The sequence below is a fragment of the Urocitellus parryii genome, chromosome 4, assembly GCF_045843805.1.
Source record: "Urocitellus parryii isolate mUroPar1 chromosome 4, mUroPar1.hap1, whole genome shotgun sequence".
Taxonomy (NCBI): domain Eukaryota; kingdom Metazoa; phylum Chordata; class Mammalia; order Rodentia; family Sciuridae; genus Urocitellus; species Urocitellus parryii.
In genome coordinates, this window is record NC_135534.1 from 210,672,843 (window position 1) to 210,695,378 (window position 22,536).

Consider the following 22,536-nt stretch of genomic DNA (forward strand, 5'->3'; position numbering starts at 1 on the left):
GCACACGGACATGATGACATGCAGCTGGCTTGGTGGGCGCCTGGCAACCACAGCCCCCCACAGCTCCCCCAAGCCTACTATACAAGCCCCCACCCCAAGATAAAGGGCTGAGCAATCCCAGGTTGAGGGGTGAAGCTGAGGACACCAGGGTTCCTATGGTACTGGAGCAGGGCCGAGGCAAGCTGCCTTTGGCCTTTGGACTAGAGAAGGGGACCCTGCATGCAAGCGTGTGAAGACTTGACTGTGGTCCTAAGGAAGCTACGTTGACACCTCTGCCCCAGGGTGGTTCTGGGAGCTCTGGTCTTCCACTCAGCTTGGCCCTGCTGCAAGGACTTGGGGCCTTGCAGGGTGTCCTCAGACAGGGCAGTGACACCCACACTGTGCTGTCAGGTACTGCCTTCCTGCCACTTCAGACACCACATGCCCCAAGGAGCCAGATGGGCTCTTGCCTGTCCCAGGGCTCAGCGAACAGAGGCGCGAGCAGGGCACAGCCAGGCGTTGCCCTGTCTGCAGGCGCCATGAGGTTGATAGATGCCCAGTCAATATCTGAGCAGATGGGTAAAAAGGGGAGAAATAAATCTTTAAACCTTGGGTCCCAATGGGGTGTCTGTCATGAAGCTCACCTGTGGGACACAATCCCCCCCCACCGAAGCCCAGTTAGAAGAGCAGGCTGAAGGCCACAGGAAGGGCACATGCCCATGGACTCTTTAAAGCTAAAGCAGAGAAAGCAGCACAGAGGCTGTGTCCCGGCCCATCCTCCGGATTCCCCAGGGCTCCCCAAGGCTCCCCAGGGCTCCCCAGAGCTCCATGCTGCAGCTGCTCTGAGCACATGCCCACGGCAGGAAGGCGCTGCTCTGCACAGGGTCCAAGGGATGAGGGCAGGGAGGAAAGAGCCAGGAGGAGCCAGCACTCTGCAAGGTTTTGCTTTGTTTGACAGCAGGTATGGGTTGAGGGCCCACAGGCCTGACCCCATGTTCCGCTTGTCATGTGAGAAGACCCACGTCAGTGCTGGTGGTCAGGGGAACCAGCCAGAAGAGCAGCCGGAACGCACTGTTTCGAGGCTTTGTGCTCATTTCGCCCGCGGGCCCTTCTCGATGGGCTTCCCGATGTCCTTCCCCCGGAGCTTGAGGCCTGCAACAAGCCAGGACCCTGCTCACCACTCTGCAGCGCCAGAGTGCCAGCCTGTCAATCCCAGGTTGGCAGCAGGCGTCCATTCCGCCCTGGGCCCCAGCTCCCTTCCTCATTTTCCTGGGCCTGCCTGGGGAGGGGCTACCTCATTCCTGGCAGGGCTTTGCACACAGGCATGACTAACTTTTGCATCTAACATTTAAAAGCATGAACTGCTAATTTAGAAAAATGGGGACAAACATCTTATCCCAGAAGAGCCCCTTGTTCAGCTACGGCAGAGGGGCACTGTGGAGCAGACTGTGGTGTGTGGCTAACACCTTGGAGGGCAGATCCCAGAGGGCCATGGTCCCTCTGTACTCAGCTCAGGGAGAATGCTGGCTGGCAGCCAGAGGGAGATATAGGGCCAAGAACCTGTGACACTATTTCCTTAGGGCTTCAAACAGCACAGGCAGAATCCTAGTGGCCTGACCTCAGACAACAGGGCCCCAGGTGCTCCCATCCTACCACCTCCCAGGAGAGTGCTGCCCCTGCCAGGACTAAGCCAGAGGACACTCACCAATGGCTCTCTCGATTTTCCCCAGAACCTGGTTATTTGGAATGGCTCGTCCACTCTCGTAATCTGCGATGACTTGCGGCTTTTCATTGATTTTCTGAAGAGAAGGTGTGCCTTAGATGCACCAACCCAGTGGGGTGTGCTGCAGAAGCCAAGTCAGCCCCCACAGGGCAGCCAGCTCCCAGAGGCTCAGGCCTTACCCTGAGCAGCCAAGTCTCAGGAGAGCAAGCCGCAGCTGCTCTGACCTGGCTGCCCTGGAAGCTTTGGGTGCAAGCCCAGACTGAAGGCCTGAGAACCACCAGGTGGTGAGCCCACCCCACCCCAGCTGAGCATCAGTTCCGGGCCTCCCCAGGCCCACAGCTGCCAGAGCCTCACCGTGGCCAGGTCCTTCTGTGTCAGCCCCTTGCTCTGCCGGCCCCGCTGGATCACTTTGCCCACCTCCAGGGTCACCCTGTCATGGTGCAACTCCTCTGTCTCCCGGTCCAGCTTGGCTGTGTTCTTGGTGATCGAATGCTGCTTGTTCTGGCCAGCAGCCCCTGTGGTTCAGTATGAATAGAGCAGAGGAAAAAGTTGCAACTGACACAAGGAAAAAGCAATTTCAGAATGTTGATCAGACCAACAGGCTTCCCAGGCCCACGGTGACACTGGCCCCAAACTCACAGGCCTAAGAACACATACTACCAGAGCTGACTGACAGCTTAAGAAGTGGGTGGAAGGTAATGGTCTGGCTGACCTCACACCACCCCCAGCTCTCCAGTGCTCCTGACACAGGGCCTCAGCACTGCCTAGCCACTGCACAGCATGGCAGATGACCCTGGCAGCACGTTTGCATTTTGCAAGTGGAGACGCGGGTACCTACATTTCTTGGACGTCTCCACATCTTCTCCTCGTCTCTGAGCTGCTAAGATGGCCTAGAAAGTTAGAGAACGGTCTCTGATCAAAACCAGCTTCAGAAGTATCAGGCACACAGTGTCAGCTGCTGTGAGTCAACCCGCACTCCACCAGCAGCTCTGAAGGGCTAACGTGATGCTGGGCCCCACAGGGCAAGCTGGTCACAGTGGTCCCACAGCCACGGCTTTGCAGCCTATGGTCTGGTTCTATTTTTTCTGTACTAGGGATTGAACTTGGGCACTCAACCACTGAGCCACATCCCCAGCCCTTTTTTATATTTTATTTAGAGACAGGGTCTCACTGAGTTGCTTCACTCTTCACCCTTGCTGAGGCTGGCTTTGAACTCATGATCCTCCTGTCTCAGCCTCTTGAGCCACTGGGATTACGGGTGTGTGCCACTGCGCCTGGTGCTTCCCATGTTTTAATCACCCATGATCAACCTCAGTCCAAAATGTTACATGGAAATGCCAATAATAAACATAAGATTTAAACTGCATGTTCTGAATGTGTGATGAAATTTCATGTCCTCAGCACTCTGTCCTACTGAGACACAAATCCTTCTGCCTGGCACCCATTATTCACTCAGAGCCTTCCCGGTTATAAGATCAATTGCCAAGATATTGACACAGTGGCACCTGTGTTCATGTAACCCGCACACAGTACCCTAATGCCCCTGCACAGGTCTCTGTGGTTCACTTCCTCTCCTCATGTAGGTACTGCTTCGTCTCACTTCAGCACAGCAAGGTAAACACAGGAGACGCCACGTTCACATTCAAGTAACTTTTACTACAGTACATGGACATCCCTATTGGTCTTACTGTGCCTAATTCTTACATTAAACTGCCATAAATATGTATGAATAGAAAACAGAGAGCACACAGGGTCCAGAATTCCCCAGAGTTTCAGACATCCACTAGGGCCTAAGGATGTGTCCCCTGAAGACAAAGGGGGCCACTATATACAAGCACTTTTCAATCAAATACATAGATAACTCCCAATAACCTGCTACTAAGAAACAGTTCACTTCTTTTGTATTAAAAAAAGAGACTATTGGATTCTTTTTAGAAATTCATATTTGAAATAGAGTTACTTCTCTAACAACTCTGCAAAGCAGAAAGGAATGCCTGCTGGCCTGGTGTTGCCTCCTCCGAGTCTGACTCCTAATGAGACAGATGACGCATCCCACAGAAACCTGCAGTCTCCCTGGAAACATGACCAATAGCAGTGATTCTGTGGGGTCCATGGTCACTGAGCATTAACATAAGGCATCTCTTCATGCTTCAAAGAAGTAACTTGTGAGCCATTCTAAGTGTAATATGTTCAAAGATGCTTTTCAAACAGTTCATGTGACTCCAGCTTGTGGATATTAAGTTTCCTTGAAAAGAGAGTAAATCTGGTTTTGACTGTGCAACTGATAAGCCCAAGACTAGTGGAGAATGCCTGACTCCAGGACCCCAGCCCTTCCAGGCCTGGCCTGTACTGTGTATCTAAGACTCCAGCCAGAGCCTTTCCAGATGACATGGATGCACCAATGACCACTGGAGGGATGTGCTACAGTAGTAACCTCCTGCGGCTCCTGCCTCCAGCACCACTCAGGACACAGGATCTCCTCCCTCTGCAGGTCAGAAAGGCAGGGTCCACCTGCCAGCAGGGCCTCGGGCCGCCCCGACCCAGACAGCACCTCCCACGGCCCATGTTGCACCTAGCTGGGCTCTGTGGGCAGCAAACCACTGACACAACCTGTAGGCGCCAGGAGGGAGAAAACCCTCAGGGAGGAGCCTGTCCTGCCGGGGCCCAGTGGCCCTGCCCCTCAGTCCACCGCTGGTCCCCACACCCCCACCCCAGGTTCTCTGCCCTGTTCTCGCAACTGTACCCGACGGGGCCCCAACTCCACAGTAGTCCCCTGCCGCAGCGCTGAGTTTTTATTTCAGCACTGAGTTCTTATTCCGTTCTCCAACCCCTGACCCTTGTCCCCAGCCTTGCCCAAGTCTCCTTGCCCTCTGCCCCTAGCCCCTACCCCCACCCGACTCCTCTCCAGGGTCCCCAGGGCTCCCAACCCACGGTTCCTGTTGCGGATCCATCCCATCTCGTCGAAATTCCCACGCCTGCGGTCTTCAAGCCCCCCCCCGTCCCCGCCCACTGCCCCATTCTCCGACCCAGCCCAAGGACCACCCCGCCCGGCCCGGCCGCTCCCCGGCTGGCCAGGCACCTGCTTGGACTTGGCCTGCGCAGCCGTGGGGCCCTTCTTGCGCAGCACCGTCACGGTGTCCCAGTCGCTCTCGGCCATGGCGCGGCGGCGGGGGCGGCGGTCCGTCGGGCGGCTCCGGCAGCTGCTCGAGACCCGGCGCGGCGACGCGACGTCCCCTCGGCGCCTCCCCGCTTCCGGCGCCTGCGCCGATACCCCGCCCCCGTATCCCATTGGCCCGAGGCCCGAGGGGCGGGCACTTTCCACAGATCAGGGCCAATCCGCGCTCGGCTCGTCTGGGTGGCGGGTGGCGGGGCCGCCTGCGGGCGACGTGGGGAGGCGACGTCAGGGCCCCGCGGCCGCAGAGTCGCGTGGCCGCTGGGGGGCGCCGGCGCGGGCGCCAGCGGGGGAAGAGGGGTTCGGGGAAGAGTGATGCGGGGCCCAGAGAGAAGAAGGGTGCGGGAGAAAGGAGATGAGGGAACAGAGGGGCTCGGGGAAAGACCGATGCGGGCAAAGGAGGGGAGCAGGGGACCGAGAGAAGAGGGGGCAGCGGGAGAGGGCTGCGGGGGAGGAGGGACATCGATGGGGGGAGTGAGCCCTGAGAGGGGTGTTGGGAACGGGGCGCACCTGTCGGGGGGGCGGGGGGGGAGAGGAGGTGTGCCTGTGGCGGTGCTGCGCCTGGCCTGTCGGAGGACCGGTCCCAGAGTCCCCAACGCTCAGGCCCCGGCAGGGCCGGGCAGGTTTGCACAGCGTGCTCAACCTTGCAACCTGGACGGGCGCCTGCTGGGGCCCACACCTAGCTTCCTGGCCACATCTTTGGGGATGGCCAGGGCCTGGCCACGTGGACAAAGTGGTGCCCAGGCAGGACTTGGGAGATGCACTATCCTAGCTGTCTTTGTTAGGTCCGTTCATACCTTAGCTTTTCTACTCTGCCCTGGATTTAAAGTTCTGGTTCACTGGATTTAAAGTTCTGGTTCTCTGGAGTTGAGTTCATGGGAGGCAAAAGTGTTGAGGGCAGGTTTTGTGGTGCCTGAAACGTATACAACGGTAGGGGGTGTGGTCTCTTTAGGAAAAAGAATGCTAAACTGTGAAAAAAGAACTAGTTACAGAAATGAGTGTTTTGTATAATTTGTTTGCTTGGTACTGGGATTGAACACAGGTGCAGTTTACCCTTGAGCTACATCCCTACCTCTTTCTTTTGAGACGGGGTCTTCCTAAATTACTAGCCTAACTCTTGAGTGGCTGGGATTACAGGCGTGTTTCACCGGGCTGGACTATAATATCCCATTCCTTTCCTTTCTTTTTCTTTTTTTGGCAGTACTGTTGATTGAACCCAGGGTCTTGTGCATGTATTCTACCACTGAGCAACACTCCCAGCTTGATATGCGTATAATGTGTAAGGTGTGTGTGTGTTATTTTACAATAATTCTGTAATGTTTTGCAAAAATTTTGTATAGTGAGAAATTATAATTTTTGAAAATATAAATGCCACAAGCATCACAACATTCAGAAAAATAACAACTGTGTGAATTAGCAATTGCATGGTGCATGTCTTTAATGCTTTTGCTTGCTATTTTTACTTTGTGTTTTCTTTGCCTCCTCATGATTTTCAGAATTGTTTTCTAGATGGAAGAAAAAGATGACTCAGACATTTCTGTAATGTGCTTGATCAAATTTGTATGTAATTGTTAGTACTGACATTGGCTTGGGAAGCTCAAGCCTTTGTTGACACTGCTACAGGTTTATTATGTTTCACAAACAGGAGTTCTGATAAATGCAAGACCAGCCAAGAAGAAAAAAAGATGTGTATGGAGTTGTATGTGCTGCAGTTCCAAATACGTTGCTGGGAGGAGACAGTTTTCATTGCACCCAGGCAGCAGGGGAACCGAGCCCTTTGCTCACACTGTGCAGATTGGGTGATTGGAAGAATTCTGCAGAGACTCTCCATTGCCTAGGTATACACCAGCCCCTTTTCCTCTTCACTTTGTACTGACTTCAGTGTCCACCATTATGTGGGGGGTAGTGGACATCCTTAGAAGACTGAACTGCAGGGGCTGGGGATGTGGCTCAAGCGGTAGCGCGCTCGCCTGGCATGCGTGTGGCCCAGGTTCGATCCTCAGCACCACATACAAAGATGTTGTGTCCGCTGAGAACTAAAAAATAAATATTAAAAAATTCTCTCTCTCTCTTAAAAAAAAAAAAAAGATGTTGTGTCCACCAAAACCTGAAAAATAAATATTAAAAAAAAAAAAAGACTGAACTGCATGGAAATGTCCCATAGACCCTGACAAATGTTCCTCATCTTGTTACCCTTAGTCACATAGTAGTCATGCCAGTGCTGCTGGACACCGAAAGAGTGTGGTGAAGGACTTGACCATATGGACATGCTGGGAGGCCCCTGGGGGAATGTAGCAGAGCCAGCTCCATAGTGTGTCTACTCTGGCTGGCCTGGGCTGGGAGAGGGGACATCTAGACCTAACTGACCTTGTGTAGGAGTCCACTGGGACAGCCATCATCCCATCCAGCTCTCAGGAGTCCAGCCTTCATGCCACAAAGAGGTCTGCTTAATCCTTGGTGCTCCTGAGCTACCAGGATGCAGTTGGGTGTGGTGTCTCTGAAGCTGTTCCCTCATCCCCTTTTTTCCCTCTGAGGTCACCTGTTCAGCCCCCTCCTGTCTCCTCTTGGTGTTCGGATAAGCAGTTCATGCCTCCCCAGAAACATCACACCATGGCCACTGAGTGAACCCTCTGTCCACACTGTTAAGGAAAGCAGACTACCGAAGTTCTCCACTTGACTTCCTGGATGTAGAAGAGGAAAGATAGTTCAAAAGTCTCCTGGAAATCCACCCCCCCACACACACACACACACTCACCCACGGCCATTTGTTCCTACCTCCAGAGCTGAGCTCCTCTCCAGCACCCTTTCCCTTCCGTATTTTGAGTACCCTCTGCCTTTCATTTCACTAAAATGTCTCTGTTTACCCTGTTTCTGAAGGAGTGCTGTTACAAAGCCTTCCCCTTGCCCTCTGACTTCCTGGGTTTCCCATGAGAAGTCAGCTGTCACTTACACCCATGCTATGACTGACAGATTTCCCCTTGGTTTTCAGTTTTCTTATTACTTCCCAGGTGCAGGGCTGGGGATGTGGCTCAAGCGGTAGCGCTCGCCTGGTATGCGTGCGGCCCGGGTTCGATCCTCAGCACCACATACCAACAAAGATGTTGTGTCTGTCAAGAACTAAAAAATAAATATTAAAAAAATTCTCTCAAAAAAAAATCATCTGGGTCCAAGTACAGCTTTCTTTTTTTTCTTTTTTAATATGTATTTTTTAGTTGCAGAAGGACATAATACCTTTGTGCTTTTTTTAATATTTATTTTTTAGTTTTTTCGGCGGACACAACATCTTTGTATGAGAGAGAGAGAGAGAATTTTTTTTAAATGTTTATTTAAAAAAATATCTTTTTTTTTTTTTAACGTGGTGTTGAGGATCGAACCCAGCATCCTGCGCATGCCAGGCGAGCATGCTACAAGCCACATCCCCAGCCCCCTTTGTTTTTTTTAAATATTTATTTTTTAGTTGGACACAATATCTTTATTTATTTATTTCTATGTGCTGAGGATCGAACCCAGGGCCTCACATGTGCTAGGCGAGTGCTGTACCGCTGAGCCACAACCCCAGCTCCCTTTGTTTTTATTTATTTATTTTTATGTGGTGCTGAGGATGGAACCCAGGGCTTCGCACACTCCAGGTGAGCACTCTACCACTGAGCCACATCCCCAGCCCCTCCAAGGGCAGCTTTCTTTATATTTATCCTGCTTGGGTTGACCAAACTTCTTAGAATTGCATGTTAAAGTTTTTCATCATTTTGGTGGGATTTTTCTAACATTTATATATATATATTTTTTTCTCATTCTTTTTCTCTCTTGCTCGCTTTATTTTGTACTCATGATTTAAGATTGAATCCAGGAGCACTTACCCACCAAGCCACATCCCCAGCCCTTTTTATTTTTTACTTAGACAAGGTTTTGCTAACCCTCCCTCCTCAGTCTCCCCAGTGCTGGGTCACAGGTATGTGTCACCATGCCCCACTCATTTTCTCTTTCCTTCTTCTGAGATTCCAAATAATGTATGTAATTGCACTTGATGTGCCCCGCCATTCTTTTTCTGATCTTTATTCTCTCCAATCTTCTAGCTGGATGACTTCCTGGGGCTCTTTCTTCAAGATTGCTGATCCTTTTCCAGCCATGATACTAAACCCATGATCCTTTCCCAGATGGTGACTGTAGGTAATGACAATGTGCTGTACTCTTCAAAAAGCTCAAAGAAAGGATTTTGAAAGTTTTCACCAAAACTGTAAAAATGTACTTTTTATGTTTCTCAGTAATATAATTTCTATTTGATTCTTTTCAATAATTCAACTTCTCTGGTGAGAGAAGTATTTATTAATTTAAAAATATGCTTTAAGATTTTGAACATAACAACTGTATTAAAGATCACTGTGGTATGGGGAACCCAGGGACACTCTACCACTGTGCTATGCCCCCAGTCCTTTTTACTTATTTATTTTACTTTGAGACAGGGCCTTGCTAAGGTGCTAAGGCTGGCCTCAAGTTTGTGATCCTCCTGCCTCAGCCTCCTGAGCCACTAGATCACAAGTGTGTACCTGGCAAAGGCTCTATCTTTTATTTATTTATTATTTATGGTTCCAGGGATTGAACTCAGGGGCACTAGGCTACTGAGTCATATCCACAGCCCTATTTGGTATTTTATTAGAGACAGAGACTCACTGGGTCGCTTAGTAGCTCACTAAATTGCTGAGGCTAGCTTTGAACTCACAATCCTCTTGCCTCTGCCTCCTGAGCCACTGGGATTACAGGCATGTGCTACCATGCCCAGCCAAGGCTCTATCTTTTAAATCCAACACCTGTGTCAATCTGGAATCTTTTCTGCTGATTGTATTTTCTCTCTCACTTTGTTGCTGTGTCTTGCTGGAGAACCACAGAGTGTCTTGACCATTCGGTGACCAGGCAGCTGCAGGCTTCCCCATCCGGTTTGAGCCCAAGCAGAGGCCTTGAACCTTCCTAGATGCCAGTGGAGATACTTATGTTGTCTAAAACATGGAAAGAAACTGGCCCCAACCTGAGCCGAAGTTCTGTGAACCCTCCTGTCAACCCCTTGCCTGACCGCTGGCTGTGGCCACGCCAGGCTCAGCACCCTCTCCCTCTCGGTTGTGAGGATGAACTCTGCCCTCTCTAGGTATGCTGCCCTGGCAAGTGCCTGGCACTGCTCTGCCCAGCCTTTGGTGCTTCTCTCTGAGGTCCCTCTGGCTCCACCTCAGGATGGTATGGGCATGCCTTGTGGACCTCCCCTGCTGCCTCTTTGGGGACAACTCTAGCTGAAGGCTTGGTGGGACAGAACAGTACATTTACCTGTTTTGCACATCTGGCCACTTCATGCTGGACGTCCTGGACGTCATGTGGCAGGGAGTCTGGGTCTCAAGGTCCTGTCCCTCCAGTGTCGACTGTAGTCTGTCCCTAGTCCCGTTTCTGGAGGTCCAGCTAAGTGCCCAGAGTGTTTCCAAGGGGGGTCGCAGGGGGCTTCTCCATCCCTCAGTGCGCTCCCTGCGCTCTGCCTTCCTGTTCTGCTGATTCCAGCTGCCCCTGCCGCTCCCCCTCAGCCCAGCAGCAGTGCCGAGCTTCCTGCTGCAGGTGGCCTCCCTGTCTGTGGACAGGCTGGCAACTGCTCCAAGCAGAAAGCCAGAACCTGGGCCACCTCGTGGGCCTCCCTTCTCACAGAGTCTGCCTTGTGCTGCCTGCTGCCTGGTGCCTGGAAACAGTCCCTCCTGGACTTGTCCAGCTTCGTGGTTGTTCATGGTGGAGGTCAAGGCCGGGACTGGTCACAGGAAAAAGCGGGTTTTCTAGGATTCCATTTCGCAACTGTTCCTTGGTCCCCAACTTTATTGAAGATGTTTCCTGTAGACGACTTACCGTTGACAGCTCTGTTTCTGACCGCCTCGTGCCATTCTGGACCTGACCACCAAGAAGCCTGCAGCTCAAGAATGCAAGCTGGATTCCATTTACAGACACCAGCACAGAGAATGCTGGCCCAGGGCTGCTCTCCACGGCTTTCCTGGTCATGATTAGCTTGATCTAAAGCTTGATCTAAGCTTCCTTGGTGTTTACATTTGAAGTGTTGCTGGCATGACATCAGGAGAACGGGACCCACTCCTTCCCTGATCGATGTCCAATGGCATCCTCAGGGAAGTCTAGGCACCAGGAACAGGAAACACAATGAGAACTAGCCCGCACACACCCAGTGTCATTTGTGCCACCAAGTGGACCACACCACCTGTCTTCCCATCTGCCCATCCACCCACCTGTTACTGGAGCTTGTTTCTAGGCAGAGACAAGTTCCGTGAGGTGTCCCTGTGAGCTCATACTTGGGAGGGGCAATAAGATGGCCATATAAACAGAAAATCTCAACATAGTGTCACTAGTGTGCAGAGAGGTAAGGATAGGCATCGAGGGGATCAAGGGACACAGGTGGATGGTCCAGGAAGGGGGTGCCTGGCTGTGTCTTCAGCATGGGAGATGTCGTGGGAGATAACACCTCCTGACAGACACCCTCTGAGCAGAAGGTGGCTTGATCCCCAGGTCGTTCAGTTGGGATGACACACTCAGATCTTCCTTTGAGGAAGAGCTGGGGGCACAGCATGTGGTAGGTGGGCAGAGGGAGACTGAGGCAGGGTGTGGGGACGGGGACTGGCCAGGGCCGGGGAGTGGAAAGGGGACAGAGGAGTGAGGCCTCCAGGGCAGCCCTGGTGTGCAGTCAGATCAACAGGCCCACGCACAGCGCTCGCTGCTGGGTCGCAGCGTAAGACGACACGGGAACACAGTTCACCTGCAGCACTGCCTGGTCAGAGCAAAAATCCTGGCCGGGCATGACGGCACACACCTGCTCCTTGGGGGGCTGAGGCAGGTGGGTCACTTCAAACTGGGAGTTCAAGGCTGCTGTCCAGGCTGGACCCCAACTCAAAACAGAACAAAACAAAAAAACCTGAGGGAAGGCAGTGTGGGGGGGGAGCAGCCAGGTAGTAGAGCAACTGTGGTGGCAAAGATGGATGGGTCTTTCCAAATATCCAGTAGAATGTTTTGAATGTTCCTGTGCAAAGCAGTGGCCAGTGTCTGAGGGGATGGAACGGTCAGTCCCACTGACCCGAACCTGGCACTTGGTACACACAGAGCAGAACATCGCCTATGCCCACTAAACGTGCTGTTCTCATAGGTCCACAACAATCAAAAGCAAAAAAGCAACCGCAGGTGGTCGCCCCGCCTGCCCCACCTGCCCTGCACGCCTCCTCCCCCACCCCAGAGGGGGACCCTGAGTGTCCCCTTGGTCTTCCCGCTCTACCTGGTTCTGGCTGCCGACTCACAGGCCCTGGGCTCACTGCTGCAGTTCATGCAGGAGTGCTGCTCATGGTGTGCGTGTACGCCGTGTATGTGGTCACATTCCCTTTCAGCTGCCTCTAACTTTTTAAATCGTGTGTTTATTTCCTTTGTTTTTAGGTATCTGTGAAGTGCCCTTCAGAAATAACACAGCATCAGTGACCTTCTCGGCCCTTTGCACCTGGGGCCCCTGCTCAGCAGCCTGCTCTCCCCAGTGCTGTCCAGGTGGGCTGCCTCCAGGCCAGGACCCAGCAGTGTTCAGACAGAGCATGTGGGAGGCAGGTTCCTGAGTCCCCGGGTATGGGAAAATGCCTCTGTTCCGTCAGAGCACTCAACTGTGGGCGGGAAACTGTTCTCAAAACTCAGAGGCCCCGGCCATGGTCTCCCACTGTCCAGATCACTGTGGAAAGCTGGTGCCCTCCCGTGATCAGTCCTTCACAGACCTTACATTTGGTCCTGCTCCGCTGCCTGTCTGAAAGTTTTCAGGATCTTCAATGTAAACTCACTGTCTGCAGCTTCATAATGAGGGACTTGGAGTGGGTTTTCCCTGTCATCTGCTCAGCATTCTAGGGCCTCTCAATTTGGACAACAATACCCTTCTATTTGAGAGGTATTTTCTTGTTATTTGTGTGTGTGTGCGCGAGTGTGTGCACGTGTGTGTGGGCGTATGTTGCTGGGGATGGAACCCAGGTCTTCATGCATGCTAGGCAAATGCTCTAACACTGAGCTACTTTTTGTTTTGAGACAGGATCTTGCTAAGTTGCCCAGGCTGGCCTCAAACTTATGGTCCTCCTGTCTCAATCTCCTGAGTAGCTGGGATCACAGGTGTGCACAACCATACCTGGCTTAGGTTGTTTCTTTAGGACCTGCTTTATCCTGCAACCTGGAGGGCAGACAAAGGTAAATTTTACATAACAAAATTCACTAAAAGTTTTTTGCTTTCTATTATTAATGGATGCCAGCAACCCTCCATAATGCCAGTGATAAAATACTCCTCAGGAAAGTACCTTTGGTTAGTTAAGTGCAGGATTTGCTGATGTGACTGAGCTCTGATGTCAGAGCTTGTCCCACCCTTTCATCAACTTTGTACGCTATCTGGAAACCAGCTGAACTGTTTCCAGAGGAAGTTCCTAAAACTTGGGTGCAATATGTGCTTCCAGTCCTGGTGAAACTTTGCACCATGGCGCCTGTGTTTAACAGCAAAACAGACGTTAGCTGTGCTTGAGGTATGTCAATGGTCAGTCCGGGGGTCCCTTGGGTTTTTATTCGACCTTTTGATTTTTGACTGCAAAGAAGTCTGAAGGCTGCTAGGATTGTATAGATTCATAATTTCTAGAATGTACTGTGACGTAGAAACTTCATGTACCTTTTCTAAACACTGTATCCTGGGCCTGCGGTTCTTCCTGTGGCTTTAAGTGAAAGAAAATTTCAGTTTAATAGAAGGTGTTCTTGCCAGGCATGGTGGCACACACCTGTAATCCCAGTGGCTCTGGAGGCTGAGGCAGGAGGGTCACTAGTTCAAAGCCAGCCTCAGCAAGGGTGAGATGCTAAGCAACTCAGTGAGACCCTGTCTTTAAATAAAATACAAAAATGGGCTTGGGATGTGGCTCAGTGCTCAAGTGCCCCGAGTTCAATCCCTGGTACTCTAAAATAAAATAAAATAAAATAAAATAAAATAAAATAAAATAAAATAAAAGGTATTCTTGGGCTGGGGTTGTGCCTCAGAGGTAGAGCGCTCCCCTAGCACGTGTGAGGTCCTGGTTTCGATCCTCAGTACCACATAAAAAAAAATAAATAAAATAAAGGTATTGTGTGTAACTACAACTAAAAATAAATATTTTTAAAAAGGTATTCTTTGATCAACTAGGAGGAAAAATTGATAAATATGGATGAATAGTCTATTTTGGTTTTTGGTACCGGGAATTGAAGCCAGGAGTGCTTAACCACTGAGCCATATCCCCAGCCCTATTTTGAGACAGTCTCACTAAGGACTTTGCTAAATTACTGAGGCTAACCTTGAACTAGTGATCCTCCTGCCTCAGCCTCTGAAGCCACTGGGATTATAGGTGTGTGCCACCGCACCTAGCTAAAAGTTTTTTTTTTTAATATTTATTTTAAAGTTTTAGTTGGGCATAATACCTTTATTTTACTTATTTTTTTTTTAATGTGGTGCTGAAGATCAAACCCAGGGTCTTACATATTCGAGGCAAGTGCTCTGCCACTGAGCCTCAACCCCGCCCCCTAAAATGTTTTTTTTTTTTAAATAGTTTTAGTTGTAGATGGGCACAATAACTTTATTTTGTTTATTAATTTTTTTATGTGGTGCTGAGGATGGAACCCACTACCTCACACATGCCAGGCAAGCGCTCTACCACTGAGACACAAGCCCAGCTCCAAAATGGGGTTTTTCACAGTGTTAAATTTTCAAAAACAGAAATGACTACAATGTTACCAATTCCCACAGGCACCATGCTGGTGTGTGGGTGATGCCTCCCTTCCCACTGTGGGGTTCAGTGCTGTGGCCTCTTGCACCCTGGGTGTGTAGGTGGAGTCCAGGGAGGGCAAGGTAGGCGCCAGCCCCCCAGCTTTCTCCAGCAGGCCTCCCAAGTCTGCCCCACTAGCTGCTGAGCAGAGGGGCCGGGACTGGGTCAGGAACAAGGTGGGAAGATAGCCAAGGGGAGAGGAGGCCAGAGGTGGAAGGGGCAGACCTAACAGCTAGGCCTGTGCACAGGGGCAGGGGCAGAGGTGCCAGCTGGTCTGGACCCTGGCCCAGGGTAGAAAAGCAGAGAAGGTGGGAGTAGGGTTGGGAGGATGGTGTCCTGGGGCTAGGAGCACCCAGTTGCCTCAGGGTAGAGGGGAGCCCCTCAGGCCGCAGGAGCATCTCTGACACAGGACTGTGTGGCCTCACCAGGTGACCACACTTGCTGGCTCAGGAGTGTGGGTTACCATGAGACCAGCATGCATGGTTCTGACAGCTGGTCAGGATGCAGGTCACGCCTTCTACTCCACTGCTGGGCAGATGGCCCCCGACCAGCCAGGGCAGTAGTTTCCATTCTGGCCAGCAGGTGGCAGGAGAGGCCACAGGGACCTGAGCTCTGTTCAATGCCTGCCTTTCAGCCAGCAAGGAAACAGGGCCCCAGGCCAGACCCCAGGCATGACCTGGAGAGCTCCCATGAAGGAACAGCTTCCACTTCCTCAGTAAGGACAAGGGTGTAGGGAGTGGAAAATCAGGGTCACCAGGAGAGAGGCCAGCTTCATCCTAAAATCCAAAAAAGAGGACTTAAAAATAGCACACTACAGGGACCCAGCCACATCAATGTTTAAAGCAGCACAGTTCACAGCAGCTAAACTGTGGAGCCAACCTAGAAGCCCTTCAGTAGATGAATGGATAAAAAAATGTGGCAAATATACACAATAGAATATTACTCAGCAATAAAAGAGAACAAAATCATGGCATTTGCAGGTAAATGGATGGCGTTGGAGAAGATAATGCTAAGTGAAGTTAGCCAGTCCCCCCAAAAAACAACGCCAAATGTTTTCTCTGATATAAGGAGGCTGACTCATAGTGGGGTAAGGAGGGGGAGCATGGGAGGAATAGATGAATTCTAGATAGGGCAGAGGGGTGGGAGGGGAAGGGAAGGGGGCAGGGGGTTAGCAAGGATGTTGGAATGTGATGGACCTCATTATACAAAGTACATGTATGAAGATATGAAACTGGGTGTCCACATAATTCATAAACAAACAGAGATATGAAAAATTGTGGTATATATGTGTAATAAGAATTGCAATGGGGCTGGGGATGTGGCTCAAGCGGCAGCGCGCTCACCTGGCATGCGTGCGGCCGGAGTTCGATCCTCAGCACCACATACAAACAAAGATGTTGTGTCCGCCAAATACTAAAAAATAAATATTAAAATTCTCTCTCTCTCCCTCTCTCTTTAAAAAAATAAAATCAAATTAAAGCAAGCTTATAAAAAAATTGCAATGTAAAAAAAAACCACCAAAGTACATGTATAAAGGCATGAATTGGCATGAACATACTTTATACAAAAATATGAAAAACTGTACTCTATTTGTATAATAAGAATTGTAATGCATTCTACTGTTGTGTATTTAAAAAAATAAAATCAATAAAACAACAACAACAAAAAATCCAAAAGAGGCCCAGGATATGCCAACCAGGGTAGGAGGGGTGCCAGGTGAGGGCTGCTGCTGTAGAGGCCTGGCCAGGCTGGGCCTTTGGCTCTGGTGTGAGGTGGCCCTGAGGCTGGCTGAGGGTCACACTGGAGCAGGTCTGCACCTCAGGTGTCATCGTGGATGAGGGAACTGAGGAGTCTTCTTTACTTTCTTCTTGGTCTTTTCTGTAGTTTCCAGACCTCCCCAAGTGACCTGTGTTGCTTACAGCAAAAACTTTGGGGTCACTGAGGAGTGAACCCAGGGAGCCTTTCCACCACACTGCACCCCAAGTCCTCTTTATTTTGAGATAGTCTTGCTGAGGTTGGCTGGAATTTTGAGCTTCTGGAGTCCCTGGATCATAGGTGTGACTACTGTGCCTGACCAGAAACATTCTGACGTGGAGACGCATGGGAAACATAAGAAGGTTTGTTCAGAATGGGACCTGAGCAGGCGGCTGCCTGCCGTACCATCCCTACTGATGCCCGTGTTGCCTCAGGAGCTCACCCTCATACATGGTCTCCTGAGGGGTGGTCCTGAACTGACCCTTTAGACATTTGAGCCACTACCTGGGGGTGAGACCTGCCCCATCCCTGCACCCAGGAGGCAGCCCACCTGCTGGCCCCAGAGCAATGCCGCAGGAAGTTTGTCACTGTCTTTCCCTTCACTAGGGTCCCCCCCAACACCCTACAGGGCTCCAGGAGATGCTGCACCTCCAGCTGGCTGTAGGCTGTGCACTGACCTAGGGAAAAGCCCCCACGGTGTGCTTGTGTGGGGGACCCTGGCTTGGAGCTGTTTTGGCCTTTCCAGGAGTGCACCTATCAGAGAGTGGCAGACAGGGCAGCTAGTGTCTTTCAGGAGTGGCAGCCCAAGGCAATTTTCAAATGACTGAGGAAAAAGAGCCACTTTTAGGGTAAGCAAGGGGACTGTGGCCTCTGTGAGGTGGACTCCCTCCCTGGGAGCAGCACCATTACATGAGGGGCATCCTGTGTATAGCCTTTGTGCCTCCTGCTCCCACATGCAAGTTGGCTGTCACCCCAAAGGCCCGAGGGAGTAAAGGACGTGAGGCATGGGCCTCAAGGACAGAGGCCCTGTCTGAGAAGGTGAGTGCTCAGTTGTGTTCAGAAGTGTCCACAGTGCCCTACTGGACATGAAATGAAAAGCAGAAGCAGCAGCAGCAGAGAGAGATGTCAGTGGTTGGACTGCCAAGGGGCAGCTGCTTTCCTTGAGGACCTTCAGGTAGAGTGGGGGCCACTGGCAGCTGTCCGCTTCAGGGCTCTGTAGGTCCCATGGGCAGTTGCTGGGGCCTCCCCTCTGTGGCCAAGTCACAGGAGCTGGTGTCCACTGCATCTAGCCCTGTCCATGGTGAGCCTCACACTTTCTGCAGGGGCTCCAGCACTCTCAGGTCAGGATACTGAGGCCCAGGACAGTGGCCACCTCATGAGCACCCCAGACCCTGAAGCTACGGGAATGTAACTGCTGGTTCTCAGGGCTTAGGAGATGCTGGGGCCCCTCTTGAGTCTGCCCAGGGGACATCCCCTGCCTTGCCCTCAGGGGCTGCCCTGGTGGGATAACTTTTGCTTTCTTGCTTTCTTTTTTTAAATATTTACTTTTTAGTTGTAGTTGGACACAATACCTTTATTTCACTTATTTATTTTTATGTGGTGCTGATGATTGAACCTAGGGCTTCACACATGCTAGGCGAGCGTCCTGCCACTGAGCCACAACCCAGGTCTCGACTTTTGCTTTCTTTTGGCAGGAAGGAACCTGTGTGGTAATCCCCAGAGTGAGTCACCTTTTTCTGAGCTGAGCCAGTGGCCACTTCCCATTCAGAGCACCTCTTGAGTCTCGTAAGTCTCAACTCTGTACACAGGCCTGTTCTCAGAATGGAAAAAAAAGTGTGAAAACCCTCTGAACACAGGAAAGTCTAAAATAAATGAAGGTATTTTTGTGACAGAAGCACTGCCACACTGGTACTGGTATTGTCCCCGTGGCCCTGAAGTGCTATCAGCATTTGTCTTGCTGGGAAAATTTTTTTTTCCAGTATTGGGCATTGAGCCCAGGGCCTCCCTCATACATGCTAATAAGCACTCTGACACTGAGCTACACCCCTGTCCTTGGGGAAACCTCTGGATGTAGATGGGGCTGAGGTAGTCTTGAGCCCCTTCCCTCTGGATGTCGCCATCCTGCCAGGGGTTCTAACTCCCAAGGAAGGGCCCACTGCCTGAAGGCTGGGCGTGCAGTGCAGCCGCGCTCAGGCCTTTTTCTTGTTGTGCTGGGGCGCAAATTCAGGGCCTTGTGCTTTTTGGACAAGTGCTCTACCGCTGGGTTACATTCCCAGCCCACAACTTTCCCATTTTACTCTGAGGAAGTATCTGAGCTCTGCTGCAGGTAGACCCCTTCATTCTGGGATGCTGGATTCTCAGGACCTAGATGCAGCTGGGAGGAGACCCTCCTTGTGCCTCAGAGCAGTTAGTTTCTGGGCTTGAATGAGATTCTCCTGACCTTGCAGGTGAGAACTCTATTTCCAGGGCTGTTTGCAACTTCCATGAAGCTAACTGTCCTGGTAACTCTCTGAATTCTATCTGAGGCAGGGAGGCCTTGCTGTCATGTCCCAGGAAGCGAGTTTCAGGTGGGGGAAGTTCCAACTCCAAACCATGACGTGGTGCAAGCAGTGTGGTCTAATAAACCACCCCACCTTTCAGCCCATTCCATCCTTGAGCAGTTTCCAAGGCTTCCCAGGGACCTTACCTCTGAACCTTCTTTCTTTCCAGCCCAGGGAGAGAGCTGTGGCAACTCACGGAACACAAGAGTGTCTGCTCATTTTTTGGCAAAGCCCACGCGCTATCCTGTCCAATGCTGGCTGATCCCTTATGGAGATGACGGAGTCAGCCCTCCCAGCGATGCCTCCTTCTAGATGTTCCTATTTGCTTGTTCCACATTTCCATGTGTCAAAAAGGCAGAGGAGACGCTTTTCTTTGGTGGTAAATTTCACACAACATAAGAAAGGACCATTTAAATCTTTTGCGGTGTACAATCCAGTTAGTTCTAGATGTCTCACTATCCCCAAAAGAGACTATGCCTCTGTTCCGGCGATTCGAGCCTTCGTGGGGATGGGAGTATGGAGCGAGAGAGCCTCAGGCTGGCCCTCGCAGTCCGGACCTCACAGCAGATTTAGCACGCTGGACTCCGCGACCGCTTGCAACCTGCGAGAGCAAACTTAAGTTTCAAGCTGCTGCAGCGCCGACCAATCGGCGCCTGCTGCGGCTCCCTGAACGCTCGTGGTGGGCCCTCGTGTCAATCCGTCAGGAGGCGAGCCCACGGCAGGCGACTGCGACCAATAGGCGCGCTCCGCGGCTCCTTTCGCGTTCGTGGTAGGCTCGCGCGTCAGTCCATCAGGAGGGTTTGGGGCGGGGCGGGCCGACAGCGGCGGGGGCGGCGGCCGCGCGGGCGCCGAGTTCCGGGCGCTCAGAGACCGTTGGGTGAGGCATCGCGGGTCCGGGTCGGGGCGGGCCCGGCGCGGGGTCCGGCTGGAGTCCGGGGCAGCGGCGGGGTCGCGGGCGGGGTCGCGGGCGGACGCGCAGCCGCCGCTGTTTGAGGGGACTTCTCGGAGCGGAGGAGCCGGAAACCGAAAGTCGGGGGTGGGGCGGGAAAGTTCGCGACGCTCGCGGCCGTGCCGACGGCGCGGGCCCTGGGGTGCGCGGCACGGGCCGCGGTCCCGTGGTCTCGGCCGCTGGGTCCCGGGGCCCTGCCCGACCCTTTCGTCGTGGCCGCGGGATGCCACAGCCCTGACTTGGACCTGCTGCCGCCTGGTCCCTCAGGGCCACCTCTGCAGCTGGCCTCTTGCCCCCGGGGCTTTCCCATCTGTGGGTTCAGGCGCGGGTCCCCCCGCTCCCCGGGCCTCGCTTGGACCCAGGCCCCTTTCCTGACTCAGGCCTTTCTGCCCAGAGGACCCCCAGCCCTGTCCTCCGCCTCGGCTCCGCCCCGCCCCCAGTCCTTCAGCTGTTTCCCGGGAGAGGTGGGTGGGCAGGATGGGCGGGCGGTGGTGCGGGTGCTGTGTTGAGCCCAGGCCAGCTGAGCCGTGCAGTGCAGCCGCGCAGGGCGCCTACCTGGGAGGTAGTGGGAGAGCATGGAGGCCTGGCAATGGCCTAGACTTTGGACTCGTGCCTCGGAGTTGGCCTCCTGGCAGGCTGCCTACGAGCCAAGTGCTGGTAGTAGAAGGGGCTGGTTCAGGTTTAAGGAGGGTTATCCTGGAAGACCAAGACCCTTGGGGAAAGGTGGCAGTTGGGGGTGGGTATGACAGGTGGAGTTGGGGTTCTTGGTGGAGGAGAGGTCCTGACTGAATCCTGTGTTAAAGGTCCTTGCTGCAGGGAGGAGAGTGAGGCCAGGAGGGCCTGGGTGGCCGCAGGGAAGCTGGTGCATTGGTCAGGGCCTGAACTGTCCTTAGACACATTTGGGGATATTTACAGAGTTGCTGACCAATCCCTGACACTCCACATGAAGTGGTCAGGGAGCAGAGTTCCTATAGCCAGTGCCATCAGAAAACAGACCCTATCATGTACCCACATGATCTCAAAGAAACACTATTGCTTCATAGTTTAAATAACCTCTCTGTTGGTAAGCCTATTGTATGCATGTGTGTGTGGTCCTGGGACTGGAACCCAGGGCCTCACAAGTGCTAGGCCAGCACTCTACCACTGAGCCACACCACAGCCCAGTGACCTAGCTTTTAATAAGAGAAACTAAATACTGATTGTATGAATAAACATCATCCAACACTTGTCCTTTCCCACAGCTTTTGCTTGTGATATTTTTGTAGAAAATATCCTCAGGTATTCAAATTGGTACAAGTTTCTGTTTGCTATTATGTTGTGCCTGAAAAAAAAAAAAGATGAGGTTAGGTATAAAATTATAATTTTGAAGTGGATTTCTAGTACTTTGAGGGGCCTCATACTTGGGCTGTGTGCAGATTAAATCTTGCCTATTATGTACATGGGTTAGAAGTATGCAAGAGCAAGTGGACTACTATGTGGAATCTTAAAATTGTATGAAACAGTAGTGGGCCATTGGTGGAAACACACATTTGGGGAGCTTGAATCCCTAGCATTTGGGTTATTCCGGAGTCTGCTGTTTGAAGAATAAGGCTCTGGCATAAACATCAACATTGGCCAGGGGCAAGGCAGTGCCACCCCACATGGCCAGGTTGCATCCTTAGCTGCTTTTGATGTCTTGGTTTGGGCAATGTTGATTTTCATAACATACAATCTGCTTTTTGGGGTTTGCAACAGTATTACTCAGCCATGTTCACATTCCAGATTAGGGGTGTTGAATCTTAAGTGCAAGCTTAGGTGATTTCAGCCTCATTAGGGTCACAGAGTATTCTTGGGGGCATGTCCCTATTTCCCTTTGCTTGCTGCTCTTTCCCCTAGACAGTGGCCCAGGACTATAGTACCTGGGCTGGAGCTGGACTTATGTAGGGCACATGCTGCCAGGTTCTCCCTGTAGCAGAGGGAAGGGGCAGGCAGCAGCCAGGTGCTGATAGCCCACAATCTCCGGGGTGGCTGGGGGGCCCATTATTGAGGTTTCTCTTTGCCACTCTTTGATATTTAGGAGATTGGATTATTTTGGAGAAGGAGGCATGTGTCTGTGGTAATTAAGCACATCACCATCTTTTTTTAGCTCTTTGGAAATAGAAATTCAGCTTTATGTTTTTGTGAATAAATTCTAAGTAGTCAGCCATGTATATTTTTGTCTGCATGTACATCATTTTTAGTACCCTTGAAGGCTTCTTCCTCACCCTGAAGGGCAACACTGACCTCCAGAGATAATGACCACTCAACTTCTGTCATCACAGGTTTGTTTTGCCTAGCCTTGAACTGCACATAACTGGTGCCATTCCCCAAATACTGTTTTGTGTCTGGTAGACATGCCCTTTTTTTTCCTTTTTTGGCAGTATTGGGGATGGAACCCAGGGCTTCCTCCGTGCTAGACAAGTACTTTATCATTGAGCCATACCCCTAGCCCTTTTTATTTTGAAATGACATCTTGCTAAGTTTCTGTGGCTGGCCTGGAACTTGGGATGCTCCTGCCTCAGCCTCTTTGAGTAGCTGGGGTTGTAGGTGTGCACCACCCTGCCTGGCTTGGGATGCCCTTTTAGTAAAAT

At 51.8% G+C, this 22,536-nt stretch overlaps 2 protein-coding genes and 2 long non-coding RNA genes across 5 annotated transcripts in view; 2 read left to right on the forward strand and 2 right to left on the reverse strand.

Annotated features, from left to right (window-relative positions):
* Positions 1-907: 907 nt before the first annotated feature.
* Positions 908-4,952, reverse strand: Edf1 (endothelial differentiation related factor 1). The gene is made up of 5 exons (XM_026395471.1): positions 4,782-4,952; positions 2,541-2,592; positions 2,057-2,217; positions 1,685-1,778; positions 908-1,131 (listed from the first exon to the last, which is right to left on the reverse strand). Exons 1-5 carry the CDS (start codon positions 4,857-4,859, stop codon positions 1,070-1,072), a joined length of 447 nt encoding a protein of 148 aa, XP_026251256.1. The 5' UTR covers positions 4,860-4,952; the 3' UTR covers positions 908-1,069.
* A 483-nt stretch (positions 4,953-5,435) lies between these two features.
* LOC113187582 (uncharacterized) lies at positions 5,436-19,218 on the forward strand. The gene is made up of 8 exons (XR_013343549.1): positions 5,436-5,659; positions 6,076-6,158; positions 6,520-6,712; positions 8,948-9,041; positions 9,758-10,011; positions 12,321-13,100; positions 18,133-18,223; positions 19,148-19,218. It is a non-coding gene; the product is annotated as an uncharacterized LOC113187582 (long non-coding RNA).
* Positions 14,499-19,209, reverse strand: LOC113187583 (uncharacterized). Its single transcript, XR_003301441.2, has 3 exons — positions 19,125-19,209; positions 18,169-18,248; positions 14,499-15,459 (listed from the first exon to the last, which is right to left on the reverse strand). It is a non-coding gene; the product is annotated as an uncharacterized LOC113187583 (long non-coding RNA).
* Positions 19,219-19,776: 558 nt separating the features above from the next.
* Positions 19,777-22,536, forward strand: part of Traf2 (TNF receptor associated factor 2) — a 37,096-nt gene continuing 34,336 nt past the window's right edge. For both annotated transcript variants that reach the window (XM_026395535.2, XM_026395537.2), the window contains exon 1: positions 19,777-19,855. The gene's annotated coding sequence lies outside the window, so the exon portion shown is untranslated. The remainder of the gene's footprint in view (positions 19,856-22,536) is intronic.

Excerpts from the sequence above, each read along its gene's own strand:
- Edf1 (XM_026395471.1), bottom strand. The coding sequence starts at position 4,859 with ATGGCCGAGAGCGACTGGGACACCGTGACGGTGCTGCGCAAGAAGGGC. Across the intron at positions 2,593-4,781 it reads CGCAGGCCAAGTCCAAGCAG|GCCATCTTAGCAGCTCAGAG; the intron begins GTGCCTGGCCAG and ends CTAACTTTCTAG. Across the intron at positions 1,779-2,056 it reads CACAGAAGGACCTGGCCACG|AAAATCAATGAAAAGCCGCA; the intron begins GTGAGGCTCTGG and ends CCTTCTCTTCAG.